The 23,451-nt window shown below is 44.5% G+C and overlaps 1 protein-coding gene across 2 annotated transcripts in view; it reads left to right on the top strand.

Moving 5' to 3' along the window:
• LOC127567030 (aryl hydrocarbon receptor-like) overlaps positions 1-23,451 on the top strand; it is an 89,833-nt gene that overhangs the window by 11,901 nt on the left and 54,481 nt on the right. For both annotated transcript variants that reach the window (XM_052009658.1, XM_052009659.1), the window contains exon 2: positions 20,202-20,389. In XM_052009658.1, coding sequence (XP_051865618.1) covers positions 20,202-20,389 — 188 coding nt within the window. The remainder of the gene's footprint in view (positions 1-20,201; positions 20,390-23,451) is intronic.

Below are 23,451 nucleotides of genomic sequence, written 5' to 3'. Positions count from 1 at the left end.
CCCTACCCTCTCTCTCTGATAACTTCCCTTTCCCCCAAAGGCATTTACTTGGTGAGTCTTATTTGGTTTCAGGCACCTTACTCAGTTGATTTTTCATGATTGATCCCTGGGAGGCTATGCTGCTGTATGTGTAGTGACATCAATCTTGTCTGGTGTGGGCACTCTCTGCAAGGATGCTAACAAGTTGCATTTATATAGCACCTTTAAAATGGTACAGTGCCTGAAGCTGTGTTATCGTCCAAAATTTGACAGTAAGGAAGTATCAGGAGTGGTGACCAAAAGCTTTGTCACAGAGGTGAAGCAGTTTAGGGAGAGAACACCAGAGATTGCGATCTCAGCAGCTGAAAGAATGGCTCACCACTGGCGGAGCAATGGTGGCTTGGCATATGCAAGGAGTTTGAAATGACGGAGCGCAGAGTCGGGCTGGGTGACAAAGACAAGGAGGGGTGAGGCTATTTAGGCATTTGAGCACAAGGGTGTGAGTTTTTACATGGAGTGAGTGCCAGTACAGGTCACCGAGTGTAGTGGGTGAGGAGGACTTGGTACAAAGTAGGAGTGAGGAAGCAGAATGTAAGTAATGTGTGCCAGCAGCAAATCCTGCTGGAAGTTGACATGCATTAACGTTTGCCCACCAGTTCCACCCCAGGACATGTAAATAACGACATCTGTGACTAACGTAGTCACTGCAACCCCCTCCTGCCCTCACAGCCAAGATGCAAACCAGCTCACCTCCCTTTTCCGGCTCTGTCCTCTTTGGAGGAAATGATTGCAGCAATGTGAAAGTTCTGGCTTCCCTTGGCAGGGAAGGGGATTGCCCAGGCCTGAAACAAGGCTGACTCGAGAGTCGACTTTCACTTTCACTAGTTTTCACTGGGTGGGAGTGAGCAGGTACCTGCGAGCATTGACTGGCCCTGAGTAAACTGTAAACGGCAGCGGGGGCTGTGGGGAGAAGCCGTCGCAATGATGTCAGGGAGATAAAAAAGACCTGAGTTCAACAGCATCCTGATTTCTGCACGCAATTGAGGTTTTTGAAGAACAAACTCTCGAGTTTCTCTCCATTTGTTACTGGTTTTATTTCTTTAAATGTCAAGGTGGAAAATGTGAGCATCCAATGCTCTTGGTTGTTTTCAGTGCATTTTTTTTTACTTAGCACAGAATGCAGAACATGGGCCCTCCCTGATGGCCCACTTGAATTTCTCTCTATCTCTATCTCTATCTCGTCTCTCATCTCCCAGCATTGTGGCTGCAGTAGACAGTTTTTTCAACATGGACTTTCCAACATTTGGATCCATTTGCAACCACCTGCTAGGGCAGTTTTACTACCCAAATCCTGATCTAGGCAGGTTGTGGTGTGAGGCTGGTACATTGTAAGGAGAGAACCCTGAGTGCAAAACCCTGAGAGTGGTTCATTGGGCCTTGCTCCCTACATCCTGTGCCCTGGCTTCTCACACCTTTCAGCAGTGTGGGAGGGAACGCAGTGTAGTCGTTTCCCACTGTCTAGAAACTGATTTGGTGCCGGCAGGAAATGTACTTGCAACAACAGCTGAAAGGGTTGGCAGGCAGCGAATGTGGGCATGGCCAAGGGTCAAAGTCTGACCTTTTCTCCGCAGCCTGACTTGGAGCTGTGAATGGCCTGGGATGTCACTGATCTGCACCTACCAGTACATCATTGAGCTCCTGAGCCTTTGGAGCCAGGGTAGTTACCACTTCAGCTTTGCAAGCTGGGCTGCTCACTTGACCCATCACACTGGGGCACAGGTAGTTTAGGAGAAAGGAGAAGGTAAATCAAAACCCAGTGATCAGCAAATCCAAGGTTGTGCTTTGATAGTGTCCCTGGCAGTTAGAAGGAGGGGAAGACTCCTCTTTCCCTGCTGACCCTATCAGCTCCCTGCCTCACTGCATCCATCCATGCTTTCTCCCACAGCCTCATTGCCCTGACTGCTACATGTTGTTCCTGTCTCCTGGGTGTTCTTTACTTCCCTTTGTTTTTACAGCACAGAGATGAGTAGCCATTTCATCGCAGAACAGGGTGGATTTACTGAGATTAACTCCACTAGATATTGAGTTCCCTTGGAAATGTTTTTTAAACCTTGTTAAAATGAAAGGGGCTGTAGATGACATTCAAACAAAATACTAAACTGGATGATTTACAAAACAAAAGTTACATCTGTCTTTCCCACTTTCCCATCGGCATTGACCAGATTTAAAAATCTATATTCTGAGTCCCCCTGACCTCGGCCCTCCCTGTCTCTGTCATCTCCAACACTTAGTTGTGCACTCCTTTAATTTGAAGGATCTGGCTGACATTTAGTCTCTCTCTCTCGCTCTCTCTCGCTCTCGCTCTCTTTTCTCTCTTTTTTAGGTGGCAGTGTGCACCCGGAAACACTGGTGCATTTTCCGTGTTCCCAGCTGAAGGAGGTCAGTGAGGTGAATGTGATGCAAGTGCTGTGAGTGGAGCAGTAATTCAGGGACAGTGCACCAATGTGCTGGCATTCTGGGCTCAAACAATGTCAGCCTTTATCTCCGCTCAATGGCGCAATGAACGAGGCTGACAGGTGCTCTGGCCTGGAGTGCTGAACATGAAGCTTGCGGAATAAGCTGTCAACGCGAAGCCTTTCATTACCATTTCAATGCAAATGTAACTTATTGTGCAATATCCACTTGTTAACCGTGTGCATTTTTGTTGAGAATGCTACGCGTACCTTTCTCTCGAGAGACTCCCCCCCCCCCCCCCCCCCCCCCCCCCCCCCATCTATCCTTCTTCCCTCTTCCTTGCTCTGCCACTAAGAGGTTTAGGCTGTACAGATGAAGAGATGGCCTGTTGCTGGGTGTCTCAAACCATTAATGTTGGCATTGGCCACAGGGTGAGTACCCCAGCTTCCACAGGCAAGGGTAGCCAACTCTGGGTGGGTTTATTCTTGAAAGTTTAATCACCACTCGCTCTACCCCATTCACAGACTCATTGCCCTCCACTAAGATGGATGGTTGTCACAGATCATTACCCTAGTAAACCCCAGCACTGTGCTCTCATGACTAGTAGCAACAAACTCACAGCCTTGTGTTATTCAAGAGCTTTGCACCTTTTCCATAATCCAACATTTTGGCTCTGATCTTGTAAAACTGGATGGATTCCAGGCCTCCGTTGGCCAAAGATGTTTCTTAATTAAAAATCTGACATGTTGTTCCTACTGGTGAAGTATAAATGTCAACTTTCTTTCATCCCTTTTACACCATGAAATATGAATAAAAGTAAAACTAAACTTCAAGTTGACCCTCCCACCACTCCTTTTTATTTCCCCTCCGCAATTTTTCTCTCATTTCCCCATGATCTTCCAGTGGATAGCGGCTAACGCTGGGCCATTCTTAATGATGAGGCCGAAATAGTGATGGTTGGCAAGCCACTGGACTGTGGAGAGTACTGTGTTGGAAACTATTTTCATCCTCAGCAACTCCTCAGGAGTCGGCCACATACCCAGGCTAAAGTTGTGTCTGGAAAGTATATTAGCTACACAACCTTGGGTTAAAATACTCAGAGTAATTTGAGGGGAAGAATTATTAGCGTCATACAATATAAGTGTTTAATAAATTTTGAAGTATGTTGGATCAAACTTTCAGATATCTGAGACTAATTGTAAAATCTGGAATCGCAAAACCAGTTCCCTGACCTGTATCAGTGCCCAGTGCTGTATCTACATTTCTATAGCACCTTTCATAATCTTTCAAAACTCTCTGCAATCAATGGGGTACTTTTGAAATGCGGCACAGCAAGCATCCGGAAGCAGCGATGCGGTGGTGGTCAGTTTTAGTGATGTTGGTTGATGGGTAGATGTTGTCAGGCAGGCCACAGAGAACTTGGCTGCTCTCTTTTGCAATCGTGCTATGGCCAATGTAGCTCCAAGGGCTCTATCCAATCACTAATTGTATTAAAGGTGTTTCTCACTGTTTTTGTGAGATCAGTCTGTAGCACTGTTCAGCTTTTAAATACAAAACAAAATCTTTAACCTGTATGCTGCACATTTATCACCTTGATAAGCTGCTTAGTGTGAGATTCTGGGCTCAGTTCAAGGGGAATAAAATTGGACGCCCCCTCTTCAATTTGGTGTTGAGGTTAGATGAGAACCCCAATGACCTTCCATTGACCTCTGGGGCCCACATCCCAGGCTTGGTCAAGGTGACTTTCAACTGTACAGCTGCAATGAAGGCATAGGTTTTTCATGTGCAATATAGACTGGAGAGGATCAGCAATACAGTGAGTCAGTTGCATTGTGCTATAGTCTTCAGTTAAATTGTTTAATGTGTTCCTAATGAAGTGGGTACAGTAGCATAGTGGTTAAGTTGCTGGGCTGGCAGTCAGAATTCACTATAGATTTAAATACTTGAGTTCGAAACCCATTATGGCAGCTGGGAGTCTACATTCAATTAGTTAAATGAAAGTGGAATTAAAGCTAGTAATGGTAACTGAAGCTGCCAAAGTGTTATTAAAAACCTTTTGCTAATGGCTTTCGGGGAGGAAATCTGCCCTCCTTACCCAGCCTGGCCTCTACGTGACTCCAGTTCCACCATTGTGGTTGATTTTTACTTGCCCCCTGAGCTGAGGAGGACGTTAAAGTGTTGGACAGGAAATTGTCAGCGATGCCTGCATCCATTGAATGGTTAAGAAAAAAAAATTCAGGGAGGTGAACTTCTGGCGTTAACTGTATGGTAGCTATTGTGGAATAGTTTTCTGTTTCATGGGGTTGTAATAGTACTGGGTGTATAACAAGATAGGAACAGGTGGAGGTCATAAAGCCCCTCCAATCTGTTCCACTATCCAATAAGACCACACTTGATCTGAGAATTAACTCCATATTCTTTTCCTTGTATCCATTAATACTCTTGGTTAACAAAAATCTCAGATTTATAGTTGACAATTGATGCTTGGTCAATTCCTATTTGCAGTTAGTTCCAAACTTCTACTAGTCTTTGTGTACAGGTACTTCCTAACCAAACCTGAAAGGACTGGCTCTAATTTTGAGATCTGGCCCCATGGCCCAACTTGCAGAAATAGTTTCTCTCCACCCACCCTAAATATCCCCTTCATCTCTTCTGAACTTCAAACTCAACCACCCTCTAATTTTCTGAATTCCACGGAATATTAAATTCTGTTGAGGATCCATGCAGCTCGAGCCATGGCTGGTCTGATCTTGACTTCGTCTTCACTTTCTTTCCCGATCCCCATCATTCTCAATTGTCTGAAAACCTAAGTCTCTCGATCTCAGCCTGCATGGTTTCCTGGATGAGAAGGATAAAGGTTCACCACCCTCAGAGAGAAGAAATTCCTCCTCATCTTTAATGTTGGACCCCTGATCCTGTATTCCCTACTTCTAGATCTCCCCACCATCCACCCTTTCAATAAATTTGGCCTTGTTAACTTGAACCTTGGTCACGCTTTGGTGATTTTGCACTGTCATAGTTGGTGGCTTGGTCCACAAGGTGGCACTGTAGGGTTCGTTCCTCTTCCACCTGGATTCAATCAAAATCATATTCACTGCGAGCAATGCCCTCCAGTGATTTACTAGCAGATTTATATATTTGTTGTGTTCAAAACCTTGCATCTGTTGCACTTCTTGCTAATTTCTCCCATGATAAGTTCCTATGCCCTCGCTTTTAATAGGAACTCCCTATACAAACCTGCCAGGTTGTGACCGGATATCCTGCCAGTCGTGGTGTACTAGCGCCTTCACTGCCAAGTGAGCATGAAGGGTGGATTACGGTTGCAATGATGGATAATCAGGATACATGGCAAATGGTTTATGATACTATTCAGTCTGTTCAGCCATTCAATTAGCTCATGAAACCCACAAATTATCACTTGAATTAACTGGTGTTCAGGCTTGTATGCTTTGACATAAAAGCAGGCCATTCAGCCCATTGTTTCCAGCTAGAGCAATCCCATTAGTCCCACTCCTCCTTCCTTATTCCCTGTAGTTTTGTAATCTACTCTCCCTCACACACCTTCGTTATACTAAGGGGTAATTTACAGAATCCAAATAACACAGAAGCATATCTTTGGGATGTGGGAGGAAACCAGAGCACCGGGGGGAAACGCACACGGTCAAAGGAAGAACGTGCAAACTCCACACACACAGCGCCAGAGGTTAGGATCGAAATCAAGTCCCTGGAGCTGTGAGGCAGTAATGCTAACTGCTGTGCCACCTTCTGCCTCAACAGGGCTCATGACTGACCTGTCGCCCAACTCCACTTCGCCTCATATCCCTTTGTACGACTGGTTCACAAAAATCCATCTGCGTCAGACCTGCGGTTAATTGGCCCAGGATTGATTGCTGTTTGCTGAAGTTTCAAATTTCCACCACTGTTTGCATGTAGAAGTATTTCTTAACTCTTGAAAGTTCTGGTTATAATTTTTAGACCCTGCTGTCTGGTCCCAGACTCTCCAATCAGTGGAAATCATTTCCCTTCATCTACTCTATCAGTTCCACTTCATATATGAAGCTATATTGAGCCATAGTAAGGTTACGGTGTTTAACACAGTCAGAGCACCATGTGTAGCTCTGGGCCACACACAATGGGAACAATGCTCAGCCAATAAAGAGGGCACAGCACAGATTCATTGGCGTGTTACCTGATACCAGGAAATACAAATGGAACAAAAGGCTTGGCAAAATTGGAATCAGAACACAGGAGATTACTGGGTGATTTGATAGAGATGTTCCAAGTTAGGATGGGATGTTGTGAGCCAGACTGGGTCTAGAATGGCAGGATTAAGATTTAAATGGAAGTGATTTGGGATGGGGAGCATGGGAAACCTTTTCACCCAGCACTGTCAGGCACTGTCTGAGTTAGCGAATGAAGCACACACCAACAGCACTGTTCAAGAGTTGGTTAGGTAAGAGGTTGAAGGGATGGGAATAAAGAGATATGGAAACAGGGCAGGCACATGGGACTAGGATACAGCTCTTGTGCAGAATAAACATCAACACAGGTTCATTGGGCTGAGCAGCAGCTTTCCATCTTGTAATGTGTGCAAAATGTGCATGGAAGAAAAATAAAAAAAAGATTAGAAACAGATTTGCATTAAAAATAATGGTCCGAATTCCATCTTCCACTGTTTATCCACTCACGAATCCTGCTTTGTCTAGTGGCTGCATTGGAGTTGACTCCCTGTTTGTCTGCAATATTAATATTGATAGTAAAAATAGCTGGTTCCTAGCGGCGTAATGTTTTGTCTTCACCTTTACAACCACATAAGTGAACTGGGTCAGTGAACGGCCCGACAGTATTTGGTGCCAGTCAGACCTGGTGTCATCAGTGATCCAAACTTGGGGCTCTGACAATAACAAACCTTTGTTTCTTGTGCCATGTGATCAAAATGATGCAATTGATATATAAAGCTCTGGTCTGATCCCATCTGGAGAACTGTGTTCAGTTTTGGGCATCTTAAGAAAGGTCTTCTGACATTTGAGAGGCTGCATTGCAGGTTCATCAGAATGATACTGGGACAAAAATTAGGAGGCAAGACTGCATTATCTAAGTTGTGTATTCCTTCCAGTACAGCAGATCAAGTTAAGGTGTTTAAAATAATTAAAGAATTTCATAAAGATGAAAGAGTCACAAAGAAGGGACAATCACTTTAAACTTCGAGCCATCCTCTTCAGAGGTGAATCACTTCCTCACGCAAGTGTTGGTGGAAATCGCGAACACACTTCCATAACCTGCTGAGGCAGGATTCTACTGAAAATTCCAAAACTGAGAGTGATAGGTTTTTGTTGGGTAAAGGGATAGAGGGAAATGGAACCAAAGTAGATGGCGTTCAGGGCGGAACAGTGGCACAGCTAGTAAAGCCGATGCCTCATTGCTCCAGTGACCCAAGTTCAATTCTGACCTCCGGTGCTGTCTGTGTGGAGTTTGCACATTCTCTCTGTGACCGTGTGGGTTTCCCCCTGGTGCTCCGGTTTCCTCCCACATCCCAAAGATTGGTGCAGGTTGGTAGGTTAATTGGCTGCTGTAAATTGCCCCTGGTGTGTGGGTGAGGGGTAGAATCTGGAGGAAGCTGAAGAGAATGGGAGAAGAATAAAAAATGGGATTAATGTAGGATTAGTGTAAGTGGGTGGTTGATGGTTGGCATGGACTCTGTGGGTCAAAGGGCCTGTTTCCTTGCTGTATCTTTCTATGACTCTATGAGTGGACCAGTCATAATCTGTTTGAATGGTAGGAAAGGCACAAGGGACTGGATAGTTAATGGGAACGAGCCCAACCAGAGATTCCAGTCCTCCCCATCAGTCCTACACATTGCTCCTTGTTGGCCTAGTGTGGCATTTATTTGTTTCCAAGTAATCTTAGGGTCCCTGAGTGAGACTATCTTTCTTCATTTCTGAGATTGTGAGCATTCCTGGCAAGGGATTTATTGCCTGTTCCCAATCACCCTTGAGAAGGTAGGGGTGAGCTGCCTTCTTGAACCACTGCAGTCCTTCTGGTGAAGGTGCTACTGCAGTGCTGTTGGAGAGAGAGTTCTAGGATTTAGACCCAGTGACAATGAAGAAATAGTGATCTATTTCCAAATTGGGGTGGTGTGCGACTTGGAGGGGTATCTGCAGATGGGAGTGTTTTCTGCCCTTGTCTTTCTTGGTGCTGGAGGTCAGAGTGCTGTCAGAGTAGCCTGGGTGAGTAACTGCAGTGCATTTTGTAAATGGTACACACTGCAGTCACTGTGCACATGTGGTGGAGGGAGGGAGTGTTTAAGGTGATGGATGGGGTGTCTGTCAAGCGGGCTGCTTTTTCCTGGATGGTGTTGAGCTTCTTCAGTGTTGTTGGAGCTGCACTGATCCAAGCAAGTGGAGCATGTGCTATCACACTCCTGACTTGTGCCTTGTGGATGGTGGAAAGGCCTTGAGGTGTCAGGAGGTGAGTCATTCACTGCAGAAAACCCAGCCTCTGAATTGCTCTTGTAGCTACAGTAGTTATGTGTCTGGTCCAGCTGTGTTTCTGGTCAGTGGTGACTCCCAAGATGTTGGCGGCCAGGGACTCAGGAATGGTATTGCATTGAATATGATAGGTAGGTGTTGAGATTTTCCTTTGCAGTTGCTCATCGCTTGGCGCTTGCATGGAGTGATTTTTTTTTTCCCCTTGACCTGGCCTTGCCTGTCCAGGTTTTGCTGTGTGCAGGCATGGACTGCCTCACTTTCTGACCAGTTGGTAGTGAGCAGGAACTAGAATGAGGCTTTGGCAAAAGACATGTCCCTAATTTTTCTTTATGAAAATTCTCCCAAGATGGTTGGATAAGCGTGGCTCGGGGATTTGGAGAGATGGAGGATTTCTTATTGAAATAGTGCATTTCTTTGAAACAGCCCCTTTCCTCTATTTTGCAGTGCCCACTTGAGCTGTCCGGGAGATGAATCTGAAAATGCTGCTGCTTTTTTTCAATTCATCCTACAGGCATGTGAAGACTTGCTTTCTGCAACTTTTGTAGCACTGTTGGTGCCTGTAAGGTACAGGATCAAAGCCGAGATACCATACCTTGTGTTCTGCAGTAAGAGTTGGACTTTGGATACACTTGGAAGTGAGCCAGTTCTTTCTTCTCTCACACTGATCTCCACGATCTGTTTTTCAGTGAAGCCCAGTGAAGCAAAGAAGCAGAGTTCACAATGTGCAGGCTACAACAGATAGGACAAGGAGCTTTGTTGGGGAGTGGGGTGAACTGAAGTTTAAAGAAGGGGGAAAATAAGAGGGTCATCCAGGAGAGTGTTTGAATAGTTTAAAAAGCACACTGCTTAAAGAAAGAGAATAATTCTTTTGAGTGGAAGGAAATTTGTTGTGCTTGTATTACTTTATGCCAAGAGCTATTCAAAGGACAGAGTGGGTGAAAATCAGAGCACCACTTGAGTTTATAAAGCAACTAATCACATTTTAGCAGTGCGAGTGCTAAACGTACTGTAAGCTATATTGGGCGATCGAGGTATATAAGATCATGAGGGGTGTAAGTAAGGTGGATGGTCACAGTCTTTTTCTCAGGGTAGGGGAGTCTAAAACTAGAGGGCACAGGTTTAAGGTAAGAGGGGAAAGATTTAATGGGGAACTTAGGGCAAGTTTTTCACACACAGGGTGGTGGGTATATGGAACAAGCTCTCTGAGGAAGTGGTAGAGGTGGGTACAATTACAGCATTTAAAAAGCATTTGGACAGGTTTGTGGATTCGAAAGGTTTAGAGGGATGTGGGTCAAACTTGTGCAAATGTGATTAGGTAGATGGGCATCTTGGTTGGCATGAATGAGTTGGGCCGAAGGGCCTATTTCTGCACTGTATGATTCTGTGAATCTATAAATGCAGCATCCACTTTGGGCACAGGAAGAGCCCATTGCTAGTGAGGAGTAGAATGCAGAGTTAACTGCTTAAAATATTATCCCCAGTCAGAAGCACTAAATTTGCCATATAGTAGCATCAATACGTTGTACTGTGCTCCAAAGTTCATTCCATTGTAATTTCATTGAAAAGTGTTGGTGTTCAGAGGGACTCGGGTGTCCTTGTACATGATCACGGGAAGTTAACAAGCAGTTCAGGAAGACAAAGAGTACATTGGTCTTTATTGCAAGAGGATTTGAATACAATTGTAAAGATGTCTTTACTGCATTATATAAACCCCTGGTGTATTGTGCACATATCTGGTCTCCTTACCAAAGGATATACTTGTGATAGAGGGAGTGTAGTGAAGGTTCACCAGGTGGATTCCTGCAAGAATGGGTTGACCTCTGAGGAGAGTTTAAGCAGACTGGATCCAAACTCTGTAGAGCTTAGAAGAATGAGATATGATCTCATCAAAGTGTCCAAAATTAATGAGGGGCTTTATGCAGGGATGATGTTTCCCTGCCAGAAATCGGTAGATAGGTGGATAGAAAGACAGATCAATAGATTTTTTTAGATATTAAGAAAATCAAAAGATATGGGGCTAGCGCAGGAAAGTGGCACTGAGAGGAAAGATCAGTCATGTTTTAATGATGTCATGATGGGATAAATATTGACTGGAATATACTAGGTAGAGCAGACAGAGTTTCAGTTCAACTCTCATCAAAAGTGAATAGAGGCTGATGAAAAGGTGGGGGATTACTCAGTGCTGGTGTGTTTGAGCACCTCCCAAAGGCTGGTTAGTTGGAGTGAATCACCCTTAAGGGGCCAATTGTGGTCGGGGGAGAACCAAAGATGGGGGCAACAGAGGAAGTGTCTTGGAAAAGAGAGAGACGTGTATTGAAAACAGGAGGTTTGAAGTCTGGCAGGCAGTGGAAGATGTGTTGGGACAAGTACAGGCTTATTTAAAACTGGAAGAAGTACCTTATACTTAATCACGCAATGCATAGTATCGACTGGCAAGAGAGTGGGAGAACTCAGATTTGACTGGGAAGGAAACCATTCAAACTGTTGTGAAATTGTCTCACAGTTCTCTTTGTTTTGGTTCGGAATGTCAACTTGGCTCAGTTCGTCGCATTCTGTGGCTAAGGTTTTGGGTGTAGTTGGGGTGAGGGTGGTGTGGGTCACACAACGATATGTGAGCATGGACTGACACGCCATTACAAGACTGAGGGAGTGCTCCTTCAGGCACTGAGACATGGCCCTGTCAACCTGCTTCAGTACAGGCTTGGCATTGGCTGCAGGGGACATAGGCTCTCCAAGTGAAGGCTAACATTTCACCCACACCCCTCTTGGCCACCGAGAACAAATTCTTTGCTTAATCACCTTTTTGCCTTTTATGGGATTCACGTTAGTCTGGATAACAACCACTGGACTGCAGAAATTCATTCAATGCTTCCTGAGACATTCCAATGCTCTTGGATGTAATATAGAACCTTAAAACATAGGAGGAGGCCATTCAACTTCTCATGCCAACACCGATACAAGCTTTGCATCTCTCTGTAGTTCTTGGGATGTATCCAGAACACATTGTTTATTATATTTGGTAGGAGTTGGTTCCTTCAATAGAATTGCAACTCATTTTGTTGGATGATGCCTTTGGTCAATGTTAGATTAGGATGGAGGTTTAAAAAAACACTCAGTCTGAAGTATTTGGTAAGATCCTTCATAAGAAGATTAAACAAAATTATGGTTCATAGGACTGGGGTTAATAAATTAGCATAGATTGCTTAACATACAGGAAATAGAGAATAGGAATAAGTGGGTCACTTTCAGGTTGGTGGGCTGTAACTAGTGGAATGCCTCAGGAATCAGTGCTGGGGCCTCAGCTATTTACAGCCAACATCAATTACATGGATAAAAGGACAGATTGTAATGTATCTGAGTTTCCGACATTAAACAGCTAGTGGGAAAGTGAACTGGAGGAGGAGTCAAGGATGCTGCAAAGATAAGGTTACGTGAGGAGACAAGACTGGGGCAAATGTGGAGTCATGCACTTCGGAATAAAGATATATAAAAGCACAAATATTTTTTAAATAGTGAGAGAACTGGGAGAAATTATTATAACAGGTCTCTTTACCAAAGCAGAGAAATACTTGGCACAGAGGGAGTGGTTTATTAAACTGATACTTGGGTTTAGGGAATTGGTTTGAGGAGAGATTGTGGAATAAAAGGAGATGTCCATGAAAGGTATAAAATGTTGGAGGACCTTAACAGAGGTAGATGCTGGGAGCATGTTTGTCCCAGGCTGTGGAGACTGAAACCAATTGCCAGTGTTTCAAAATAAGAAGTTGGTTATTCTCAATCTGATATAGCCAACCTCTTACTTTGAAGCCATGCAGTGCTGTGGAAGCTCAGTAAAATGAATATTGGAAAGTGAGATTGATGGATTCATGGATACTAAGTTAATTAATGGGTGTGGCGATAGTGCAGGAAGGTAGACTTGCGAGCGAAGATCAGGTTGACTGTGCGGCGGAGCTGGCTGTAGAGGCCGAATGGTTCATCAAAAATAATGCACCAGGCCTGATTGATTTTTCCAAGGAGTCGTGTAATATTGCTAAGCTTTGATCTCTATTGTAACTCTGTGTTTAATGTAACTTTGACCATAGTATTTTGCAGAAGCAGCTGAGACATTTGAGATGGTATTTGTATGGGAATAAACCCAAAATCCTACCGATTGGAGGACAAGGGATGCGCAGGTGGGAAGGATCCTAGAGCTGAATAGCTTTCATAAAAAGGAAGAAATAAGGTGTTGATGCATGTCAGTGGCTATTCGCAAAGGCATCCACAGTGAAGTGTAGCCACGTGTTCATTCAAGTGCAGGTCAGTTCATGGGAAAGGTGAACACCAGCTGTCAGTGATGTGAGAAATTATAAAGGTCTACACTTAGGCAGAGGCCTGCAGAAGAGAAGAACCTTGGTTGGCATTATTCCCAGCATCACAGTACACCATCAGAAGCACCATCCCACAAAAGGAATGTAGCAGCGTGTCCTTTTACTGCTGGAAACATGTTGCTGCTTTGCTGGTACTTGAAGTCTGTCATAAATAAAGATCAGATTGATTTTTAAAGTATACACGTTTAGTCGTGTCTGACTCGACAGGCCTGAACCCAGCTTGTACTTTGAACCACGGCGCATCTAATTTTGGTGAGCGCTGGAGAAGTTGCCTCCTTTTAGAGTGGGGGTGGAGGGCAGACGTGAATGTTTAACTCAGTGGGAGAACGTGAGAACATAAGAATTGGGTGCAAGACGTAGTCAATCGGCCCTTTGAGCCTACTCCACCATTCACCAAGGTTTTCCTGCTCTGTTCCATTTTCCTCCACTATCCCTATACTCCTTGATGCCCAGCGTGGGATTGGAAAGTGCTTCCAGCTTGGGGCTCCAAGAACATTAAGCATTCTCAGCCAGGATAATTATCCTAGCCAGATACCAGTGCTTCCTATTACCACACTATGTAACTATTTCCATTTTCCTTACCGCTATCCTCACAGCATCCCATGTGGCCACATTTGGGCACAGACTGGCTATTTTCCCTGGAGTCCTGCAAATTTCCCTACCCAAGTGCATATCTGCACCCTTTTGAAAGTCACTATTGAACCTGCTTCCACCAATAATGCATTATAGCAACCTACTATATTTAAAGCAGAAGTTTCCCTCATATCCCCTCTGGTTCTTGTCTGTTCTCTGGTTACTAATTCTGCTACCACAATAGAGGAGGCAGCTTCTCACCATCTACTCCACTTAACCTTCTTCATAGTTTTGAACAGCTCTCTTGAACCACTGATTGGCGGACAAATGGGACAGTCAGCTCTGTTTTAGGTAAATGCCCAGAATGCAAATATTTCTATTACGTGAATGCGACCTGAAAATGTCGAAGCATTTCCTCTCTCTGCTCACCGCGTGCCTTCCTGTTGACAGTGAGGGAGGAGATTCTAGCTCCTGGAAAGTGAGACAATTCAAACCACATCAAATATTTAAATGTATTCACCTCCTGAAAGATGGCGCAGGAGACCTTTGTGGTGGCTGCTTGCAATTGCTGGATGCTTATCTAATGTTCTGAATGTGAGGTTGTATTAACACATTATTTCTGAGTTCCATCCTGATGGCCCCTTTTGTGTGTGGCTGCATCAAGATATGCGTCGAGCCCGAGTACATAAACACCCAAGTGTCATGTTGAGGTTCTACCTGTCCCCGGTGCTCCGAAGGATGTGCCTAGCCTCATTGCCGCGGAGTGTTCCATTCACTTGGAATTTGCCGCACTACCTGTCTTTCGTTGTAAAGTTTCTGCAGAAGAACATCTCTAACCACGTCCATCAGGCAGTGGTCAGCACAGAAGGTCCATCAAGGAACGCTGCCGACTGGCACATTCCAGGCTGCAGGAGTACGTGCTGAGGGACGCACTGAAGCTCGGTGCAGCCAACGCAAGGGCTCGGTGGGGAAGGACCACCGTCTAAGATCCTGTTGCCACTGGACACTGAAGGGCCGGTTCCTGCATAACACTCGTGAACACTTGAAGGGTGTATTGTTCAAAGGAGCCACATAACTGGCGTTGGTGGTTTGTACAAATTTAATGACACTATGAATGTAGAGACCGGACACCACTACAAGTGTAAAGAAAGCCTTGCATTGTCTTGTGTTTCTTGTATATATTTTTATGAAAAGTTTTTATTTTTGAAATATAAAAAGATCATTTCTGAATCTCTTCCATCATTAGTTCTGTTCATTGTTGCTCATTTAATTTGGTTTCATAGTTTAATTGGCATGATTAAGCACATGGATAGTCACAGGGTTGTCTTGTTACTTGGTGTGTTAGTCCAGCATGCAGCCCCAATCACACATGCCCCTGCCCCGTACCCACACTGTACTTAAAACACTGAATCCAATTCAATCATTCCTTGGACCTCTGAACTGTAGGAGCCCACTCAGTCTGTCTTTCTCCACCAACACCTGCAAAGGGAGATCATCAGCTCATTCGTTTCTTGGATGTTTGTGGGATCTTGCTGTGTGCAAAAATGCCTGTTGCATTTGGCAGTTTAAGAACTGTGACTTCAAAGTAACTCTGTAGGTGCCTTGAGACGAGAGAAAATAACGCCTTGTATTCCCATAGCACCTTTTGCAATCACAGGATGTCCCCAAGCATTGAGCAGTTTGTGCACAGCAAGCTCCCACAGCTGGTGATGTTGGCCAGCGTACCAGGAAGAACGTGGCTGAATAATGCCTTGAAGTAGAAAACCCACTTGAAAGAGCAGCTGGTATCTTCTGACAGTGCTGCACTCCTTCACTAGCCAATTAACCTACCAACCTGCACGTCATTGGTATGTGGGAGGAAACAGGAGCACTCGGAGGAAACCGATGTGGTCAGAGGGAAGATGTGCAAACTCCACATAGACAGCACTCGAGGTTGGGATAAAACCTGGGTCACTGGAAGCAGCGGCTCTACCAGCTGTGTCATTGTGCTGCCTAAAGGGGTAGGGCATTTGGCCCCTTCGGCTTGTTCTGTCGTTTGATAAGATCATGGCTGATCTGACTGGAACCTCAAATCTAGATTCCCACCTTCCTGTAGTAACCTTTTACCCCGTTGCTTATCAATGATCTATCTGCTTCTTCCTTGACAATTTTCAAAGACTCTGCTTCCACTGCCCTTTGAGGAAGAGGGTTCCAAAGACTCGCTACCCCCTGAGAGAAGACTCACCTCAACTGCCTCAATGGGCAACCCCTTATTTTTGCAATATGACCCCTTAGTTCTAGATTCTCCCTCAAGAGGAACCATCCACTCCACATCCACCCAGTCAAGCCTCCTCGGGAACTAATATATTTCAATCAAAACCACTCTCATTAAATGCTAGCAAACGTAAGCCTAGCCTGTTCAACCTGCCCATTCCAAGTACAGGTCCTTCCAAGATTACGGCAGGGTTCCGTTTGTAACAGGTGACTGCAAATCGAGTTCCCCACACAGCAGAAAGTGTCTGCAGCCCTGTGGCACTCGGCAAATCTATCCCCGGTCTCCCAAATGCTCGTCTGTATGTACAAGTGTTCATAATCTGGCCAGGACCTGTATTAGTCTAGTGAGCCTTTTGTGAACTGCTTCCAGTGCACTAACACCCTTCCTTAAATAAGGAGACCAATTAGTGTATCTAACCCTAACCCTAACCCTAACCCTAACTCGAACAGGTCTTGGGTACCAAAGTCCTGGTTGGGAGTGAGGAGTGTAATGAGGGTGTGGGGGTGGACAAAAGCATTCCAAATTGTACTCAAACATCCCTCACGACAGAGAAGGAGGCCATTCGGCCCATTGAGTCTATGGCAGTCCTCCGAGCAATCCCACCAGTCCTATTTCCCCCCACTTATTTCCCTATAAACTATTCTATCTCATGTGCCCGTCAACTCTTTCTCTTCCCCCCCCCCCCCCCCCCAACCGATTCTCCTGCCACCCGTCTGCACTATCTACACTACACATCTACAATAGCTGATTAGCATACCTGCATGCCCTTGGGATGTGGGAGGAAACTGGAGCACCCGGGGGAAACCCACACAGACACAGGGAGAATGTGCAAACTCCACATACACAGACAGCGCCCAAGGTCAGGACCAAACCCAGGTCACTGGCAGTATGAGGCAGTAGCACTACCTGCTGCATCACTATGCCACCCTTACTTTGCTGAATTAAGAGTACAGGATTTCCATAATTTACAGGATGTGTTCCTGGGAAATGTTAAGCAAAACCTCTTGAGTCAAAAAGATTGGGCAAAATCCATTATGGGTATTTTGGTACAGTGTATTTCTATGCACTGGGAGTGGCATATTATTGGTTATAGCAAAAAATAAATTTGCAAATCAAAGATACATACCCAAAAGAGTCAATAGCATTACAGCATTAATTAGTAAATAGAGCATTTGTAAATAAGGGATACTGGTACCGCCTATTTACAGAATGTGAAGTGGTAAAAGCACAAATATTAATTAAACTGCCTTCATACGGCTATAGGATTTCTGGAATGTTGCTCAGTTCCTTATGGGAGTTTATAGGGAAAAAGGGAAGCATGTATAAACATATTCAAGTTTGCTTTGGAACAAGATAATATGTGTGGTACTGGGTCCCTGAACAAGTCCAGTATTGTCAAACCCTTGTGATTGTCAAAGTGAGTCTGATGGAATGTTTAAGGAGGTGGCTTGAGGTCACCACGAAGTCGAGTCAGAGAATTTCTTGATGCCAACTGAAGACTCAAAGTTGCAGAGCGTGGTAAAGAATTTACAATACAGCAACCAGTGCTGTGCCATCACCACGCCAGTATTTCTGCTCCACAAAATCCTTTTCGTCTTCATCACACCCCATTCCTATATCCATCTGTTCCTTTCTCCCTGCTGTATTATCCAGGTTCCCTTGCATTAAATCTATGGGATTCACCTCAGATACTCCCTATAGTAGTGAGATACACATTTATCCATACTCGGTCTGGGTAAAGAAATTTCTCCTGTTGGGGAGCCATGCCATATGCCCTCTGAGAATTTTTTGAAGTGGTTAGACCATGCCTGCTTTTAAGAGTTGGTCAGATAAACAGTTGATGGGAAAGAGAAGAAATAGATCTGGGACAGGGTAGGATTGCTGCTGGCGTGAAGCATAAACACCAACACAGACTGGATGGGCTGAGTGGTCTGAATTCCTGATTATAATTTGTCTGCAATTTATTGTAGCACTCACTCTCCAAGCTCGCTGTGAAGGATGGTAACTGGAGCTAATGGAAGGATTCTACACAGTGAGGAAGAGTGGGGAAAGAGTACTTAGTGAATATGTTGATGCTATAAGTCTTGTCATTCACTTGTATTTCAGGCTGACTTGCTTTTCTTTTCATGGCTGGTTTAGCTGCAGAGAACCATTACATACCCACCTCAATGTCTGAACATTGTGTTGTTTCTGAAGTGTCGTTGCTGTGGGGAGGTTGCCAAGGGTGGAAGAAGATGGTAACACGAGACTGCAGATGCTGTAATCTGGAGCAACAATCTACTGGAGGAACTCAGCAGGTTGAGCTGCAACTGTCGGAGGACAGGAATAGTCCTTATGCAGGGTTTCGACCTGAAACGTCGACAGTTCCTTTCACCCCCTACAGATGCTGCTCGACTCGCTGAGTTCCTCCAACAGGTTGTTTGTTGCTGGAAGGAAATGGTCGTTGGTTGGAATTGGAACCAGCTGGCTCCTGGTACAGTCCAAGACTGCATCAAATGACCTAAAAAGGTTTGGTGTAGGGAAATTACCTTGCATTTTTAATTGGAAAACAAATACTTTCCTCCTTAATTAGTGAGAGGATTCCAGCTAGATAGACAGAGTCTTCTTAGTGGTGTTCTATTGCAATTAATTTTGTCATACAAGATAGGGAAACACTCAGCTTTTTATGCTAATTCATTATGTGCAGAGCAGTGGTCACAACTTATTTTTGCAGAGAGGATCAGGTTGATAATCCAAAACCATTCTGAGGGACACTTGTGTGTATGTGAAAGTCCCAAACTTTCTGGGTGGCCTTTGCCACTTCATTCCAACAATGCTCCGACATTGGACTCCTCAGTGGGATCTAGCGGCAGCAAACCAACTTTCTATAGTTTCCTGGCAATTGTGCTGGGAAATCTGGGGGCTGAACCTGTCCCGGGTTACACTTGGCACTGGCTCAGTCATTCAATTCATTTCAGTGGAGAAGAACTCCAAGGGAGAGAGGCAAGTTTGCGGTAATTTGCCTTTTTTGAAATAATTGAATTAATTTAAGCATATTTGACTTTTTTGTGTGTTTTCTAGAGTTCGTTTTAATTGTTTCAAGAAATTCAATATTTACAATTACAATTTACATTTATTAGTAGTATTTTTAATAACAGTATAATTGTAATATTATTTATATAAGGGATCAAGGACTGAGGTCATTGGTATTGGTAAAGGGATTCACAACCCAATAAGAGCAACTCACTAGTTCTAGCCCCTGGGCCCCTTTTCCATAGCCTGACAATTTTTTTCCCCACCATTGATTAATCTAATTCCCTCTTGAAGGTTACAGTGGAATTAATAGTGACATGAGGAAAACCCTTTTGTTTACATAGCGTATGGTTGAAATCTGGAACACACTGCCTACAGATGTGGTGGCAGAAGGTTCCACTGTAACCTTCGAGAGGGAATTAGATTAATCAATGGTGGGGAAAAAAATTGTCAGGCTATGGAAAAGGTGGCCAGGGGCTAGAACTAGTGAGTTGCTCTTATTGGGTTGTGAATCTTTGGAATTTTTGGAGTTGGAATCTTTGGAGTTGTCGAGGCGGAGTCATTGAATACATTTTTGGAATCGAGAGTAATAGGGAACAGGTAAGAAAGTAGAGCTGAGGCCAGTGCTCAGCCATGATCTTATTGAATGGCAGAGTAAGCTAAAGGGGTCGAATGGCCTACTTCTGCTCCTAATTCTTGTGTTATTGTGTTGTGCTGGTATGGGTACCCACTAATATTTCATGAAGGAGTTGACAAGCTCCGGAGAGAGCAAGACATTTGAACATATAAAGGGTTGGTTCTGGGTTTCTCCAAATTACTAGATAACAGTGATTCAATGAGTTGGTGTCAAATCTGTCCACTTACAATTATAAAAATGTACATTCGCAATAGTACTATCAAAAGAGTTGGCTAAATGATGTGGGATTCGCAATTGACTAGATTTTCTTGGGCCTCACTGGGTTTGTTGAGCACGATACCGATTCCAATTAGTTGCCTCAGAACTGATGATTTTGTTTGTGGTGTTGGTGAGTCTATCCTGAATTTTCTTTTTCCGTTGCCTTCTTGCCAACCCAGCACCGAGCAGGGAACTGGGAACGCCACCAAGTCCAACCCTTCTAAAAGGCACCGTGACCGCCTCAACGTGGAGTTTGACAACCTGCTGAGTCTGCTTCCGACCACTGAGGATGTTGCTGGGAGGTTGGATAAACTGTCTGTGCTGCGTCTCAGTGTCAGTTGTCTCCGACTTAAAAGGTTCTTTGAAGGTAAGGGTTGTGGACTTGTGACATCTGAATGTACCATGAGCTTTTGACTGAACTGGTCTTTGAATGCTTTTTCATAGAGTCATAGAAAATTTACCATGCAGAAGAAGGCCATTCAGCCCATTGTGCTTGTGCCAGTCAAAAAAGAGCTGCCCAACCCAATCCCACCTCCAGCACTGTGTCCCTGGGCCTAAGGGTTACAACTCTTCGAGTACACATCAAGTACTGTTTAGGTATGGTGAGGGTCTCCACCTCTCCCACCCTGTCAGGCAGTGAGATCCAGTCCCCCACCCACCCTCTGGGTGGAAAAAAATCATCTCCCTTCAAATTCAAGTTTGTTGTCATGGGCACATATCCCCAGGGTATAAATGCCATGAAAATTAGTTTTTTGCAGCAGCAACACAATACATTATATACGTGACCAACATATATTTACATACATTAGCATAAATTATACATAACTTACATGTGCACAAAAATAAACAATAAATTAAACATAACAACATTAGTGCAAGTTGAGAGAGGGAAACAAAAATAGTCCAAGGCAGTGTTGGGGTTTTCAGGTGGGTTCAAGAACCTGACGGCAGTAGGGAAGAAGCTGTTGTTGAACCTTGGGGTGTAGGGTCTTCAAGCTCCTGTACCTCCTGCCTGATGGCAGCATCAGGAAGAGGGCATGGCCTGGATGGTGGGGGTCCCTGATGGTGGATGTCACCTTCCTGAGACATCGGCTCTTGTAGATGTCTTTAATGGTGGGGAGAGCTGTACCCATGATGGAACAGGCTGAGTCCCACCGCTCTCTGTATTCCTATTGCATTCCTGTGCGTTGGAGTTTTCATTGTTCAATTGTTCAAAAGTTCAGTTGTTTCAACAATTACCAAATCTGTGCCCTCTTGTTTCTGACCCCTCTGTTAAGGGAAATAGGTCCTTCCTCTATTTCCCTTAACAAAGGGGTCAGAAACTCTATTTAGGCCTCTCATAATTTTAATACACCTCAATTAAGTCTCCCTTCAGTTTCTTTTGTTACAAAGAAAGCAACCCCACCCTATCCATTCTTTTGCTACAATATTCCAGGTCCAGCAACATCCTTGTAAATCTCGTCTGCATCTTCTCCAGTATGGTCATACCTTTCCTATAATGTGCGGACCAGAACTGTACAGAGTGCTCAAGCTGTGGTCTAACTACTCTTGCATGCAGTTCTAACGTAACCTCTCTGCTCTTATAGTGTGCACCTCAGCTAATAAAGGAAAGCACCCCCTCTGCCCTTTGCACCGCTTTATTGACCTGTCGTGCTACCTTTAAGGACCTGTGGATGTACATTCCAAGGTCCCTCTGTTCCTCCACACCTATCAATATCCTTCCATATTTGGTACATTCCCTTGTCTTTTGTGCCTCCCCAAATGCACTACTGCACACTTCTCTGGATTAAATTGTATTTGCTACTTTCCTGTCCAGTGACCAGACTCTCTCTCTTTTCTGGCAAACTAAGGCTTTCCTCCTTACTGCCAACCACACAGGCAATTTTTAGATCATCTCCAAACTTCTTTATCATATTCTTTACATTTAGGACTCAGTCATTCATGTATATTACAATAATCAAGGGGCAGAGTACTGAGCTCTTTAGAACCCCACTGCTAATGCCCTCCATCAGCCACTATCTTTTGCTTCCTGCCACTGAGCCAATCTTGTATCTAATTTGTCACTCTCTTCTGGATCCCACAGACTGACTGTTTTTGAGGAACCTACTATGGAACCTTGCGTGGGTTTCATTCTTTGCCTTGTGTTCCCCTCTCTGCACCTTGTCACCCAGGGCTCTAGATGTGGCAGTGACGCTCATTTGATCTTGGGAACATGTTTACACTGGACCCCTTCCATCTCTCTCTTGAACACCTCCCTTTGCTCTGAGACCAATGTATCCACAGTAACTGTTTCCAGTCCACTTTTCCTATATCACTTCTCATTCTAGTCAAATTGTCCTTGCCCCATTTTATATTCCCATGTTACCTTTATCCTTTTCCATAACTATGCTAAGTCTAACCGAATTATTATCACTACCTCAAAAATGATCTCACACTGATTCTCCTTCCATCTAACCCCAGCTTCATTCCCAAAATCTAAATCCAGAATTAGACACACACAGACACAGACACACACATGTGCATGCGCACACCTTCCCCTTGCCCCTCCTTGTTAGTCTGGCTACATTCTGACAAAAACAATTCTTCTGACTGCAATTATGCAGTCCTTCTTGTGGGGTCATTATTTCCCAGGACACTGGGGAGAATTTCAAATAGTGCTGTGCAATCCTTTAAACCCAGCAGACCAAGCAGACAGGGCCTTGGTTTAATGCATTGGAAAGACAGCACCTCTGACAGTGCAGTACGGCCTCAGTATTGCAGTGGATTATCAACCTACATTTTGCACACAAGGTTCTGAACTCTGGACCCTCTTGACAGAGGCAACAGTGCAACCTCACTGTTGTGGCTAATGCTGATTGACATGGTGGATGGCTGGTTACTGATCACTGAAGATGTAAACCCCATGCTAATTTGTAAGGGCTAAAGTTCCACCTTCAGGAACAACAGAGGTCACTGATTCCCCTAGGATTAGTTCATCTTGTAGAGCGAGTACATGGAGCTTTTCCAGTGGTCCAAGCTCCACTGAAGCCTGACTGAGGAAGTGTCCTGGTCACAGCTTAGAATTAACCTGACACAGCAGTTAATATGGAACAAAAGGGGACAATTAAGAAAACCCTGCCTCTTCCCCTTCCACCCTGAAAATATCAGAATCTTTTTTAAAAAAAGTGTAGAATTCCACCCAAAAATGAATTCCATCACATTTCCCTGAATTCAAACAGCCTCCAGGTTTCTGCCTTGGGCCTAAACTGAGCGCACCCTCTTACTGTGTTCCCTGGCAACCATTGGAATGTAACCAAGAAAGTCAGCTATTTAACTGTGGAAGGCATAAGCAGTGGAGCTGTCGCTCACAGCACTCTCATGCAGAGGTGATGACCCCAAGCTCTGGGAATCAGGCTCTCTTGTTTCTTCCTTTCATCTCTCCCTCCCTCA

This window comes from Pristis pectinata, chromosome X (genome assembly GCF_009764475.1).
Source record: "Pristis pectinata isolate sPriPec2 chromosome X, sPriPec2.1.pri, whole genome shotgun sequence".
NCBI classification, from domain to species: Eukaryota; Metazoa; Chordata; class Chondrichthyes; order Rhinopristiformes; family Pristidae; genus Pristis; species Pristis pectinata.
Note: the sequence above shows the minus strand (reverse complement) of the source record. Positions and strands in the feature narration are given on the sequence as shown.